Source organism: Sinocyclocheilus anshuiensis, unplaced genomic scaffold (genome assembly GCF_001515605.1).
Source record: "Sinocyclocheilus anshuiensis isolate Anshui unplaced genomic scaffold, SAMN03320099.WGS_v1.1 scaffold1518, whole genome shotgun sequence".
In the NCBI taxonomy this organism is placed as follows: Eukaryota; Metazoa; Chordata; class Actinopteri; order Cypriniformes; family Cyprinidae; genus Sinocyclocheilus; species Sinocyclocheilus anshuiensis.
Window position 1 is genome coordinate 14,026 of NW_015548194.1, and position 15,229 is coordinate 29,254.

The window sequence follows — 15,229 nt, forward strand, 5'->3', positions numbered from 1 at the left end:
CTCTCACGCTCAGCAGACGGCAGGCAATATGCTTATTTCAGAGGATGAGGGAAAAAATAGTCCAACGTAAAGTCGGAGGCGTTGCAAATGTGTCTGCGAGCAGCTTTCGGAAAAACCCTGCCAACATGACTCTGAGACACAAGACTGATCTACACTCTAAGAACAACCTCAACCTCCATCATTAACACAGAGCCGCGGAGAGAATGAATCACGTCCACTCGCTGTCATCTTTATTTTTAAGAGTAAAAAAAGTGACAGATGGGAAAGGAAACGCTGAACGATGACATCACAGCACTGTTTACATGAATGGAGCTGGCTTCAACACTTCATCAGAACGGGCAAACTCAAGAGAGATCAGGACAGGGAGCATAAAAAGACACATTTGAAGGTTCTGGTGAAAATACGCAAAAGCAAAACTGAAACGGCATGTTCTTCAGCAATATAAGTAGGTGTGATTTCTCTAAGGCCACTGTGACAAATCAAATCAGCTCTTTTACATTTTAATTCCCCCCAAAAATCATATAATAAGCTTACTTCAGGCCAGCCTCGCTTCAGTAAGAACGCTGTGGACTGATGTGTGTGTGGCTTTTCTGAACCTCACAGAGTGAGTGTGTGTGTGTGTTCATCAGTGAAGGTCTGTGTGTGTGAGCGCGTTTACTTTGAGATGGTTGTGTGTGTCCATGAGCTTCAGTGTGGACTCCCTCTGACGGCCGAGTCGAGCTCCTGTCGGATCTTAGCTCGAATGTTTTCCTGTGCTAACAGTGTCTTTATGGCCTCTACCTGCGTCCGCCTGCGCTCTCTTTCCCGATCCATTCTGCTCTGAGCAAACACACACCCTACGGCACAAACAACACACACATCATCATCTGACAGTTACACACACACAAACGCAACAGCGTGTTCATAACACTTTCAGAGTTCATAAGCTGTTCTGACGGCTCGGGCTTCAGGCCTGCAGGTCATGTGCAGTCAATCTGAGCAGTTCACTGTGATTGTCAGAAGTGAAGATGCCAAAGCAACGGCCTCCAGACACTACAGCAGCATGTGTGTGTGTGTGTGTGTGTGTGAACCTGTTTGCTTGTTCTCTGAAGCATCCGTCACAAATAAAGTCAAACAGATAGTGATGCAGGACGGGGGGAAGGCAGGAAAATAAAGTTCAGTTCGAGTGCTGTGTGCGTCTTCACTTGGCTTGTGTACACTCTCTGCTCCACTTCAGCTCAACTCAATCGCTCTCCGCTGCGCTCTGGTGCCCCCTGGCAGGTGGAGGCGTGTTGCGGCTCTCCGCAGGGTCTGGCTCAGGGCTCACGCGGTCATTTGGTGGTGTTGAGTTTGCCGGCGGCCCCCGGCGGAGCCTCGTCTTTCGGCGCGGTGCCGTTCTGTTGAGTTTCCTCCATGTACTGCTGCACGGCCCGCAACACGGCATCTTCCACCAGCTGCTTACTCAGACTCACTAACTCCTCATCCTCTGAGGCTTTCTTAACACCTACACACACACACACACACACACACACACACACACACACACAGAGACATCAGTAAAAGCTGTCTGTCAAACACACAGACTCAGTGAGTGCCGCTCACACAGGGTTACAGGTGCTAATGAGGAACATCACATTTACCAGCTAAAGCTCTCTTTCTCAGCCTTCAGACTTTCTGTTCATCATTAGATTCATCTAAACAGGAATAATGGAGGGATGCACAGATATTGACACTCTGACTGATGCCAGTAATTATTCAGCTGATAACCCATAAATACATTACTGTTCAAAACTTTGGAATAAGTATGATTTTTACATGTTTCTGAAAGATGTCTCTTCTGCTCACCGAGGCTGCATTTATTTGATCAAAAATACAGTAAAAACTGTGAAATATGATTACAATTTAAAACAGCTGCTGCACAATATTTTTGTGAAAACTGTGATACATTTTATTTTTCAGGATTCACAGATGAACAGAAAGTTCAAAAGAACAGCATTTACTTTTGTAACATTATAAATGTCTTTACTGTCACTTTTCATCAATTTAATGCATCCTCGATGAACAACAGTATTAATTCCTTTAAAAAAAACTATACTTATATATAATTGTCAATGTTTAGTACTTTTGTTTTAAATTTGACAGTAAAATAATTTACTGTAATTTTGACATCTAATATCATAAATATATACCATTTTGTATGTTACACTAGATCAACAATCTAGATTTGTACTTGTCTAGTTTAATGCTTAAAGCAGGAATCAAAGCATTACTTTAACGTTTGTTAGTACTATACTATAGTACTTCTAATGACTCACTGTTGGCTAAAACGATACAGTAATCTGTGATACTATCTGCTTCCAGTATATCAGCCGAACCAGAGGAGTTAAAATACTGATTTCTGCTAATACTTTTTGCTCCGCGATATATCGTGCATCCCTTAAATAATTGGTAAGATTGGCTACTGCAAACAAACACAGTGGGGTGAATCTGCGTCTAGTCCCTCAGTAGTAGGGTAGTGAGGGGTTGAAGTACACTACACAGAGACATGAAGGGAGGAACACGTACTTGTCCGAGTGGCACGCTGCCTGCTTTGCAAAAGATCTGCAAGATAAACAACACATTAACAACCTGAAGTGATTTCCTCACACTCTGAGCACCATAAACCATCAGAATCACACAGATGGTCTGATGAAGCAGGACGAGACGCTGCTGATTCACCGTCATGAGCGCATGCTTCGGTCTCAATCACATCACCGCAGCTGATTGATGGCTTCGAGATCATGTTTCGTAGATTTCGGAACAATTACGACGGCTTTGATTCTTCGGCTGCATGAGCATGACAATAACGACATAGCTGATTATTTCTCTTGATACTGTAATTGTGATTATGAAAGGTTGAGATTACTCAAATGTCTGATTCAGCCACACCTACGCCTTGGTGATTTGAATGGGAGTGTCTCTGCAGTGCATGTTGGGTACAACACTGTCTACAATGCATCGAATTCAACAGTCAATTTAGAAATATAGAAATACTTCAAAGCATTGCTTTTCTTGTTCTTCAGCAAAAACACAATATAAACATGATGCAACAGGAGCAGATCTGAAATGAACTGCATCATAATCTCGATTACTTATTTAATTGTGCAGCTTTATTTGATTGCGTAATTGATTTGATACTCATATCAGTACACTGTGTACTTTGTGTCTGTGTGTCTTGTTTACAACCGACACAGTAACTGACTGGTGTTAATCGAATCAGCCGTCAAGTCACTGGCCAAACCACAACAGCAGACTCTCCAGTGTCTCTCTGTTAGTCTCATATTCTGGCTACATTAAATGGTCTTGTCTTTACTTGTTTAAAATCTTTCTCAAACCTCAAAACATTGATCTGTTTGAGCATCAGAGAGCAACCTTCGAGGCACTTGCGATGCACTTAAAACACATGAATAAACAACCAATGCATAACCTTACAGCATCCATCAATCAAGTCTCATGGTATAAATCACGTCATGCACTACATGTTTGACGCACTGAACATCTACAGGCCAGATCTCATATCTCCCACATTCTCCTCCAGCAAACACAGACATGATCCAGTCTGGTTCTTGTTAAGTCAACTTGAGACACTTTTCCAATAACACTGCATTAAAAACTCTTTCTCAATCATTGAGGCAATAACTGAACTGACCTTAACCACAGATAAACGACTGACAGCCCAAAGAGCCAATCAAATCACTGCGCTGAGAAGCCTTGTTGATTTCTGCCATTCTGTCCATCAAGCTTTACTGAACTGTTGGATGCATGCAATCCTCTTTTTTTTTTTAAATTCCTTTAACAGTGGTGAAAGCCAAGGGCGTTGTTATGACACATGTATGTCAAATACTACATATCCAGAGTGGCTAGTTAATGGAGTTTTCTAATCTTCTACTACTATTTGTCCATAATTCATAATAACTCTTCCTCCAGTGAAAAAGTGCATCTGCTGTTGTCTCTCACATCAAAATCCAGCCACATATTTGTTTAGAGCTGTTTAAACGCTACTTGATCTGTGCAGATTTCTCTCCTGATTCACACCAGAACACTTTTTCACTGGAGGAAGCGTTAGTATGGATTATGGACTCGTATTTTAGTTAAAAGCATCTTAATGCTGGATTTGTCTCAGCTTTTGTCTTCTCCAGATGTTAACTGATGGACTGGAGTGCTGTGGATTACTTGTGGATTATTGTGATGTTTTTATCAGCTGTTTGGACTCTCATTCTGACGGCACCCATTCACTGCAGAGCATCCATTGCTGAGACACTGATGCAATGCTACATTTCTACAAATCGTAGGATGGCCTGAGGAGGAAATTTTCATTTTTGGGTGGACTATTCCTATAAACAATCACTGTTGTAAGGTCAGTTCAGAGATATATTCTCTAAAAGCAAATCTTAAAATCCTGACGCAGATCCTCAAGTGAGATTTCTCATGTTTAATCACTGGTTCAGACACTGATGTGTGGGCGTGTAGAATGAACGTCTGTGTTTCTCTGATGGCGAAGCCTCATCTCCTGTCTCCTGAGGAACGGCCTGATTCATGCCATCTCCTGCGGTCATGTGATGGAGAGGCTGGTCCTAGATCAGTGTTATGAGCCTTCTCACCTCAAATAACCAGTGTGTCCATCTAAGACGGTCTGTTTGTCTTGCGCCCACTTTAGAAAGCCAAGCGCCAGCTGCTATTTCAACTCATTTCCAGTGAAACTCCACCGGCCTGTTACTACATAACCTGCCACAAATAAACATGCCCTATCATGGTCTCTGCTATTCACACCTCACATTTTTAATGTCCAAATTGGTTTAATTCATCTTTATACCATTATAGGCTGCTTATAATGCTCATATAAGCTAAGTATATAACCAATCAAGCTTTTTTGTCTGTGTAGTCAGATGGTTTACATGGTGAGAAGCTACTGGTGTTTACAGGCGCTGGTGCACAGCTGGTTTCTGGTTCTCCTGTGCAAGTGTGACATGTTTCCAGAAGGGCCACTGGCTAAAAGAGGATAAAGTCATCTATCTTTACAGCCATCTAATGCAGTGGAGTCAATCTGATTGTCGATCAGCGCCACCTACTGTACTGGAGTGAAGCTGGTTCTCGTTCAGCCTTGCTCCTGGTGTGAACAGTCCTTTCATCTACAATTTGGCTCTTGGTCTAAGAGACCTTAATTAACAATTCTCTGCCATATTCAACTTGAATTGACAATTGTCAGTATTTGCCATTTTTTAATGATCAGTATCTGCCAATAGGTTTTCTGTTTGGCTGATCAGTGCTGGAAGCGGGACTTTTATTTTGACAGCGCTGAGACCGTCAGACACACAGGAGCTCCACTCCTCTGTCTTCATTAGTTCACTGTCTGTCTTTAACAGTTCTGGTTAATAAATCATGAGACATGAGGTTAAACAAATAAAGTAAATGGTAATTTCTTTATTCCTTAAAAATACGATAATAGGATTACAGTAGGATTTATAGGATTTTTCAAATAAAACTCCAAATGATTTATTTCTAATTTAGTAACTATTGTGTAAATTATAAATTTAATTGTATTGTATTTGCTATCTTTAAATGAAACGGTGTACTGTCAGGAGGCGTTTACATGCCACTGTTTTCAACTAAAAACGGAAAACTTTTTGTGTGTTTTGGCTGTTCGGGAGCATGAAAACACAAACTTTTGAAAACGAGTTTCAAAGTGGCAGTTTTTGAAAATTATACCTTGACTGTAAACTACAAAAACGCTCATTTGTGAAAATAGTGACGTCATGTTCATGCAAATGACGTGTTCAGTCTATAGGTATGTGTGAGTTTCTTTACAAAGTGACGTCGCCAACTACTGGCCTGGCATGAATGATACAGCGCTTTCAGTCATTTTCATGGATCTGTGTGAACAGGGCTCATTTTTGACAATGTTGTTGTCTGTACGCAACATTTTTCAGTTTTTAGTCCACCGTTGTTGTGCAGACGTTCCCTGATATACATCAGCCTGCTCTGGCCATCATAAAATCCCTCTCAGTCGACTACTACTGCTCGGACTGTAGTGCCTTTTCATTTTGTTTGTTTGAGTGAACAAGACTTAAATCTGGAAACAGATCCTTGTTGGTGATTCATAATGCTTTTTTGTTTAGTCTCAAATCTGAAAGTCTGGTAAATCAGCCTCGGCTCAAATGAGAGCCATAACAATTGTGAATCATACACAGTCTTGTCCAACATTTTGATGGTGAGCCACTGAGAGCTCAGTGAGTTTGGGAGCTCTTATCTGTGTGTGCTGTATCTCTGGAGAACCGCACAAGGTAATCAAATCTGACCTTACACACACACACGCACACACATGTCTGGTCAGCTATCCTTGTGGGGACTCTCCATAGGTGTAATGGTTTTTATACTGTACAAACTGTATTTTATATTGCTCTACACCAACCCTACCCCTAAACCTACCACACAGACACAGACACACAGACACAGACACAGACACACACAAACACACACACACACACACAGATACAGACACACTCACACACACACTCTCACACACACACACACACACACACACACACAGAGACACACACACGAACACTTGTGTACTTTCTGAGCTCAAGGCTGGCGTTTCTGCTCTGATGTATCACCGTCCTTCAGTTCATCTCAACAAACAGAAGACCACACACACAGCATAGAAGAAAAGTCATCAGCCTCTGTTCACACACTGAGACGTCTTTAAGAGATCAGCCTCAAACGCTGTTCCTCAGGTGGGGAGTGTGTGTTTGTGTTCCTCATCTCCAGGACATCAGACAGCGGCGTGTGAATGTGGAGGCAGCCATGCTGTGTCTGTGTGCCAGTGTCTATTATTTATATGCATCCCACTGCTTTAACACAAAGCTCCGGCTCTGAGAGCATCACACACACACACACACACACACACACACACACACACACACACACACACACACACAGCGCTCTCGTGTGTCAATGTCTGTTTTTTTATATGCATCCCACTGCTTTAACACGAAGCTCCAGCTCGGAGAGCAACACACACACACACACACACACACACACTGAGCTCTCGCTGTGACCCATCAGCCTCATAAACACACTGTATTTCTGAGCCCCATGAGCTCTTCCCATGCATACAGTGTGCATTCCTCTGCCGCTCTCTCATGCGTGACTGACTGCTCCTCACCATCATGTGAGCTCTAAGTAGGGCACGAGCTTTAGTGCACACCATGTGCTGCATCTGCAGTCCCTGCCGTAAAACTGAGGCTCATCTAAACAATGACGGATTATGCTCCTGCAGGGCCCTGCGGCCGTGTAGAGGCCCCTCTCTGTCACGATTGTGAGATGCATCCTAATGTCAAACTAACATGGAATTAAGCTGCTTTCCATGCAAATGGGATGCTCGTAACTAACGTAACAATGAAGTTGCCTCCACTCTTAAAATAAAGCTTCCACAAGGAGGTTTTCACAGTAATTCAATAGAAGAACCATTTTTGGTTCCCCAAAGACCCTTTCAGTGAACCATTTTTAAAAGAAAAATTTTTTTTTTTTTACTTTTAGGCTAATAATTGAAAAAAAACTTTCCACTGTAAAGTACCTCTTGTGCAATGGAAAGTTTCCATGAATGTTATAGGTGCTTTACAGAACCATCAATGCCAAAAAAGAACAAGATTTCTATCTATCTTTAAATATATTGATAAATAGAAAACCCAAAAACTACATCTGAATTCAAAATAATGAAAATTATTCATTTCTATCACTTATTTATTAGTGCTGTCAATTGTCAAATGATTAATCGTGATTAATCGCATCTAAAATAAAAGTTTTTATGTAATATGTGTGTAATGTGTATATTTATTATGTATATAAATACACATGCATGTATATATTTAAGAACAATGTTTTGTTTATATATAAAATATTTATATAACAAATTATATATGAAAATAAATATATATATATATATATATATATATACACATGTAAATATTTTTTTAAATATATACACATATGTTTGTGTATTTATACATAATAAATATATGCAGTAACACACACGTATATTATATAAACAAAAACTTTTATTTTAGATGCGATTAATAATTTTTCATGGTATCCTAACTAATTTAAGATGATTTCAAGTCCAATTAAAATGACTTGCAAAACAATTCATAATAATTCACTACAGACTAGCTTTCTGCTCACTGATCTACAGATTATAGATACATTAAAGGAGATCATCTATATTAGAGATCAGTGTTTCTGCCATGTTTTAAATTGACACACATCACAATTAGACCACTCGTGTATCATCTAGAATTAGTTTCCCACTTCGACTTCGCTCTGTCAGACTTAATTACAATATTCCATCTCCACTTGAAGAGCATATAGGAACACACCATGTGCATGATATACATACTCTACAAGAGACAACAGTGAGCCACGGCGAGCAGACAACAATGTAAACGTTTTTTTCTCATTTATTTGGACCTAAAGCTACATTTCTTTCGAAAGCCTGGTGCGCCTCCATTACAGACTGAGAGCCAACTTTAGAATCCATCTGATCATGATCTTAACCCTAAGACCTGAATGTCATTATCACGTATCTAAATGGTATTTCCAGAGCAAATGACCTTCTGTAACACCCACATGCAGACCACAGTCACTCCCACCTCAGACAGACCCCAATCAGTGCATGAAATCACGCTCATCATCCAAACTCAAGCATCATTCAGACAGTTAGTAGAATCTCAGCCTCGGCGCTCACGACGCGCTCACAAAGCCTCCAGTGCGCGCTGATCTCTGAATGCAGAGGCGCTCCGTCCATAGACTTACTGAGCTTATCCTCCTGTCGAGATAGAGGGAAGCAGCACAGCTGCCCCATCACGCCTGCCTTTGTCTGGCTTCTCTGTCTTCAAGCACAGGAGCGGTACAATCCAGCCATGCTGCAAGCGGCACAGTGAGCGTGCGACTGTCTCTCGCTCCACTGCGATTATGCAAGCGTGTGTGTGTGTGTGTGTGTGTGTGTGTGTGTGGAGGGGGCTGGTGGGAGATTGGCCGGCTGTAGCTCCGCCTCCATCCTCATGCCAGCTTGAATAATTGCTCTGTAATGGACAGCAGCTTATTGCTCTGTGTGTGTGGTGTTTGAGCTCAGAGAACTAACAGACCTTAAAACAAGCATCTGCTTGCTGCTCACACACTCATAATCCAGAGCAAGAGATGTCTGTGCAAATAAAAACAGCCGTGTGTGTGTGTGCTCGATCCATTAATCACAGTTTAATCTGTCATCAAATGCTCTGACAATTAAATTACCTTATATTACAGTTGACAGTGACTGTAAGCCATTACATTACTAATTACACTACCAGGCAAAATAACGACTAATTAGGTTTTACGATTCATTAACAATTCTGGTATTTTCAACAAAGAGCTGGAGAGATTAATTTGGTGCAGAGGTCAGCCTGACCTGAGCTACAGGAAACACACACACACACACACACACACACACACACACACAGACAGACACACACACACACACACACACAGACAGACACACACACACACACACACACAGACAGACACACACACACACACACACACAGACAGACACACACACACACACACACACAGACAGACACACACACACACACACACACAGACAGACACACACACACACACACACACAGACAGACACACACACACACACACACACAGACAGACACACACACACACACACACACAGACAGACACACACACACACACACACACAGACAGACACACACACACACACACACACAGACAGACACACACACACACACACACACAGACAGACACACACACACACACACACACAGACAGACACACACACACACACACACACAGACAGACACACACACACACACACACACAGACAGACACACACACACACACACACACAGACAGACACACACACACACACACACACAGACAGACACACACACACACACACACACAGACAGACACACACACACACACACACACACGGGCTGGACGCAGTTACAGTGAGTTCAGCAAATTTGTCCTCGTCCTTCCTTTAATAATCATTGTGTCCAGGCAGAATGATGTTCCTTATTGTATTACAGTAATGAAGAATCTAATAAGAATCATCATTGAGCACGATCAGAATGAAATTAGAAACCAACATCTGGACACATTACACTAAAGAGATGTTTTTCGGGAAAATGTGCTTCATTGTCATGAAAACAATGTCTAAAAATCCTAAACTTCCGCTCAAATTCTTCCTCGTCTCAGCCGATCCAGTAAGTTGTTAATAAGTCTGTTCAGATGCAGAAATGACACACTTCACCTCCATTTCACACAACGCTGCTTAAAGAGGTGGTTCATCCAAAAATCATCAGTCTGTCATCATTAACTCTCCCTCATGTGGCTCACAAAAGAAGAGAAACAATGGAAGTCAATGGTCACCAAAACAATGGTTTCCAGTATTCTTCAAATTATCTTCTTTTGTGTTTGGAACAATACGAGGGTGAGTAAATGATGACAGAATGGTAATTTTTGGGTGATCACTTTAATGCTGTTCATCCACAATATGATAACAAATACAAAAGGTCTTGTGATTGTTGAGTGAAATATGGCATGTGAGATTCAGTCAAACCCACTGCATCTAACCCAGACAAGCACTCAGTGCTGTCCCACCCAATGACCCCGGTCACATGACTGTCCAGTCCATCCCACAGCTGCTCTTAACCTCCTGAAATCAGATTCGATTAGCATGTAATCTGGCTGCTGTACGGCAGCATTAGAACCGCTCGTCTGAGGTGAGACACAATGTGAGATGTGTCTCTGCTGCTGCTTACGCTGAGAAATGCCACATGCTGCTGACTCACGCTATTACTAATGCCATAAACGTTATGCAATGTTACATAAAGAGCCCACAGTTCAAACTTTATGAAGCCGAAGTCCACACTGAGAGGCCACTGCAGCAACAACACATCAGTAAACACTCGATACGATTCCTGTTCATGAAGCTCAGGTCGGGTTAGTTTCCACATGCTTCCAGGGTTATTATAGTCCTGATAGACTTTGATTTATGTTTTTGTTGACATTTTAGTCGCGTTTTAGAACGTTTTTCTTTTGAATAAATAATTTCTATAACTGCTTTCCGAATTAACATTTGGAATTGAATTGATTCTTTTCTGCAGTTTGGTTTATTGAGTTCAAAACACTGACAGTCAGATTAAGGTAACACTTTATTTTAAAGACCAATTCTCACTATTAATGCATATTACTAGCATATTGGCTGTTTATTAGTACTTATAAAGCACGTCTTATTCTGCACGACCATGCTTTAGATCCCTTAATCCACACCTACCTAAACCTAAACTAAACAACTACCTTACTAACTACTAATAATCAGCAAATTAGGAGTTTTTTGTGGCAAAAGTCATAGTCAATAGTTATTTAATAGAGCGAATCCGTCTCCAAACTAAAGTGTGACCCAGATTAATTCAAACAGACCACAGAAGATACTGTATTATTTAGCATGGTTATGGTTTCAAGTTTAGTTTTCAACTAGCATTTTGTGAAGTCTACTAGCATCACTGAAGAGGCTGGGAATGAAATACTAGTGCAGACTAGTAGTTATCAAGTCTGTTAACTGGTTTATTGTTATGACACTAGAGTGTTTGAAGACAAACGGTCAGAAGAGAGTCTCTCTCACACACTCAGCAGCTGTAGAGGCCTGAACTCGTTTAACAAGCTGCCACTCGAGGAGTCCAAAGGTCTCTTGTGATTGCAGTAGTGATAATGAGAGGTTCACTAGGGTGTGTTTAGGGTGAAGAAGCTGCTTCTTACTTTCAGATGACTGGTTTGCTGTTTATAAGGACATGCCGTTGAGTCTAGTGAACGCTAGCAAAATGGCTGAAATCACTTTAGGATCTTTAAGCACATCTCAGAGGGGTGTGTTGATGTGGATTTGAGCAAGAAATGCTAGGAGAGAAATCTTGCAACATACACTTTTTTTTAAATTATGACCTCACTTTGACCACATTTTTAGAAACAGAAACTGTCCCTATGGGGTTAAGCTCATACAGCTTCATCATTTTCTAATGGCATCACACAATACTTTTTACTATATAATTTAAACCTCATGAAGGACAAACTACTGCCACTAAACCTGTGCCTGCCTCATGTCTCAATCATTCTTACATTCTGAACAATACAGTAACATATTCACTCATGCTGAAGAGATGAAGCAGACGCCGGTGTCATCTGAAGTGTGCTACATGAAGTCGATATATTTAGTGAGATTTCAATCTGAAAAACGTTCAGTTTGAAGGGCACAGGGAATAAGGGAACGTTTACCCATCAGTCATTACTCATTCCTCCAGTATTAAAGATATTTGACTAAAACAAACCGTGAAAATGATCTGAGGCTCTGGGGACGTATTACAGAAAGTTTCTTATCTTAGGTCTTAACTTAAGATGCGATATGTTAAATTAATATATTTTTTGAAATTTTAGTAACTTGATTTGGGATTCTTATCTTACAAAATCGTTTCTTATCTCTAGTTAGGAAATCTTAAATTGCATTTTCAAGCTCAACGATCCACTCTCAGGTCTGTTACCAAGCGAGCTGCTGATGAGGTAAACTAAATAATAAAAGCTAGCTACTTCACTTTGAAAATCGCCTTTTGCAAAAAACTGTAAGGCATTAGTCACTTGCACTACAACCGGTAATGCTCCGTGACGCTGTGTTGGTCTCTGTAATGCTGGTTGCAGCTCCTGTGCTAACTGTAGTATCATGTTGCGCAGCAGTCTGTAATTACTTATAAGTGTATAAGTGACATCTTCAGGGTCCTCCAAGAGTCTTTCTACCATTAAACCTCTCCACTCTTCATTTTCAATTATTAATAAATGTAATACCATTGTTGGACAGCGCAGTTGTAAGCGGTTTTTCCGTTAGCTTTCAAATGATTTCGAAGTTAGGACAGCTGTGGGGCTGTCCTAAAGTTAAGACGGTTGTTAGGATTTTTTGTCAAGTTAGGAGGTTTCTGTAATACCCCCTTCCTATCTGTAGTTAAGATAAGATAACACACTTAGGACACGCTGTTCTGTAATAGCTTTTGTCCTAAACGTGGACCTAACTGAAATGATCATGTTACCAAACAGATAAGATTTTAAAGTTAGGATCTTTCTGTAATACGCCCCCTGGTGTTTCATTAGTCCCAGGTGTGGTTTGTACGAGGCTGTTTACAGGTATCAAGTGTGTGAGATGAGACAGTTACAGAGCAACTATCATGATCATTTTCAAATAAGATAAAACACATCTGTAACACTGCAATGGTGGCACAGAAGCGCTATAATTAAAACCATTAAAAAAATGTTACTTAAATGTTAACTGAAATAATAATAATATATATATATATATAATTATTTTTTTAATTCAGCTAGTTGCCAACATTACTGATTTTTCATATACTAAATGATGTTCTAAAATAGCTAAAAACTAAAAATGACAAAAACACGTGTCGACACGGCAAATGGAAAACAGGCATCCAATGTCCCCTTTAACTAAAATGAATATGAAAACTGATTCAGAATAATAATAGAAACTATAACAGTATGTCAATAATACTAAAATAACACTGTTCTGAGCAGACATAATTTAGTCTTGCTTTCATGCAGCATCACACCTTTATACTGAATTATGAGCCAGACAGAGCAGCATAATAAACTGACATTTACATATAGACATGTACATTAAATGAAAGTATGGTCATTATGTTGGCTTGAGAAAACCAACTTACTGAAATACTATTTAAACGTATTCTTCTTCTTCTGACTAAATCTGTTGACTGTATCTCCTCCTCGAGCTTTCAAGCTACGACCACCAAACTCGGCTCAGATCTTCAGACTGTTCTGACTCGGGTTGCTTTATCTTTTCTAACTGATCGGACTTAAAGTTTTCATAAAAATTAAGATTAAAAATCACAAAAATCCCATAGACTTGCATTGACAGAACGTTCAAAGGAGCCAAGACTCTTCAAACTCTGACTGACAAACATTCAGATCTAAACACACTGAAGCCCATTAAGCCTGGAATACACCACGACATGATTTTTGCCCTGATTTTCTGCCGATTTACAGTCTGGAGAAGTTGAAGCTAGATGCCGAAAGTCAGAGCCAGTCTGCAGATTTGAGTTGAAGATTTCATAGAAAATCGTGCAGTGTATGACTGATTCCATCCAGTCAGAGGAGATCAAACAGATGATTTTAGATCATTTGTCACGCATCTCCTAGCAACAAGGCGCACGTTTCTGTGTGAGTTTGTTGTGATGGACTCTTTTCACAAGACTGTGATGACGCGTTTCAACGGTCATCAGCATCGTAATCCTCCAAAGTTTTTGCATTTTCATTTTCAAAAAATGTATGTACATTTATAACACTACACTTTGTATTATATTACCTTTGCATCAAATAAAAAAAAAAAACTAGTTAACCTCGCTAATGCGAGGGTGTTTCTAATGCAGCGTCTGTGGAAGTGACGGTAAATTTGACATCGTTCTCTCTTCTGACAGCCGTTATCAGTCTCTCTCTATTTTTTTCCCCCTTTTTTTGAAAGTCATGAAAACACTATCATGGAGTTTTTCTTTTGTTATTTGAGCAAATGGGAGTGCAAAAAATATATTTGTGGGAAGATTTGCACAACGCCACCCAAATGTTCACGCAAAGAAAGAAGGCGTAACTTTTATTCTCGCTGTAGTATTGTTGTTGTCGCCGCAGCCATGTCGTGAAGACGCTGTGTTTTGTTGTGAAAGCGAAACTACTTTGTTTGGTCTTCCAAAACAGGACACGACTAGAAATCAGTGGTTAAGTTATATTTACAACACTGTTCCAGAACAGTTTAATCCAAATATTCAGATGTGTGCAGCGCATCTTACGGAGGACTGTTTCCTGATCCTGGGAGAGTAGCCTACAATTTATATTATTATTTATTTAAAAAAATAAATAAACAGTATAAGTCATTATAATCAGTAATTATGTCCCCACTGGATGCTACAAATGCCTCGTTTGTAATGGGTTTTCATGTTTTTGTCTCGTCGCTCCGGCCGGACACGGCATCAACAGTATGTGAGGGGCGTAACATTTCCGTCTCACGCTTGAGGTATTCGGCCAATCACAACGCACTGGATAGCTGGCCAATCACAGCACACCTCGCTTTTCAGACCGATGA

The 15,229-nt window shown here is 40.4% G+C and overlaps 1 protein-coding gene across 1 annotated transcript in view; it reads right to left on the reverse strand.

The window, feature by feature from the left end:
• Nucleotides 1-208: 208 nt before the first annotated feature.
• Nucleotides 209-15,229, reverse strand: part of LOC107653141 (A-kinase anchor protein 7-like) — a 29,737-nt gene continuing 14,716 nt past the window's right edge. Inside the window, exons 2-3 of the mRNA XM_016439777.1 lie at nt 2,545-2,580; nt 209-1,483 (exon numbers count right to left, since the gene is read on the reverse strand). Of these exons, the coding sequence (XP_016295263.1) occupies nt 1,311-1,483; nt 2,545-2,580 (209 nt within the window). The 3' untranslated portion in view covers nt 209-1,310. The remainder of the gene's footprint in view (nt 1,484-2,544; nt 2,581-15,229) is intronic.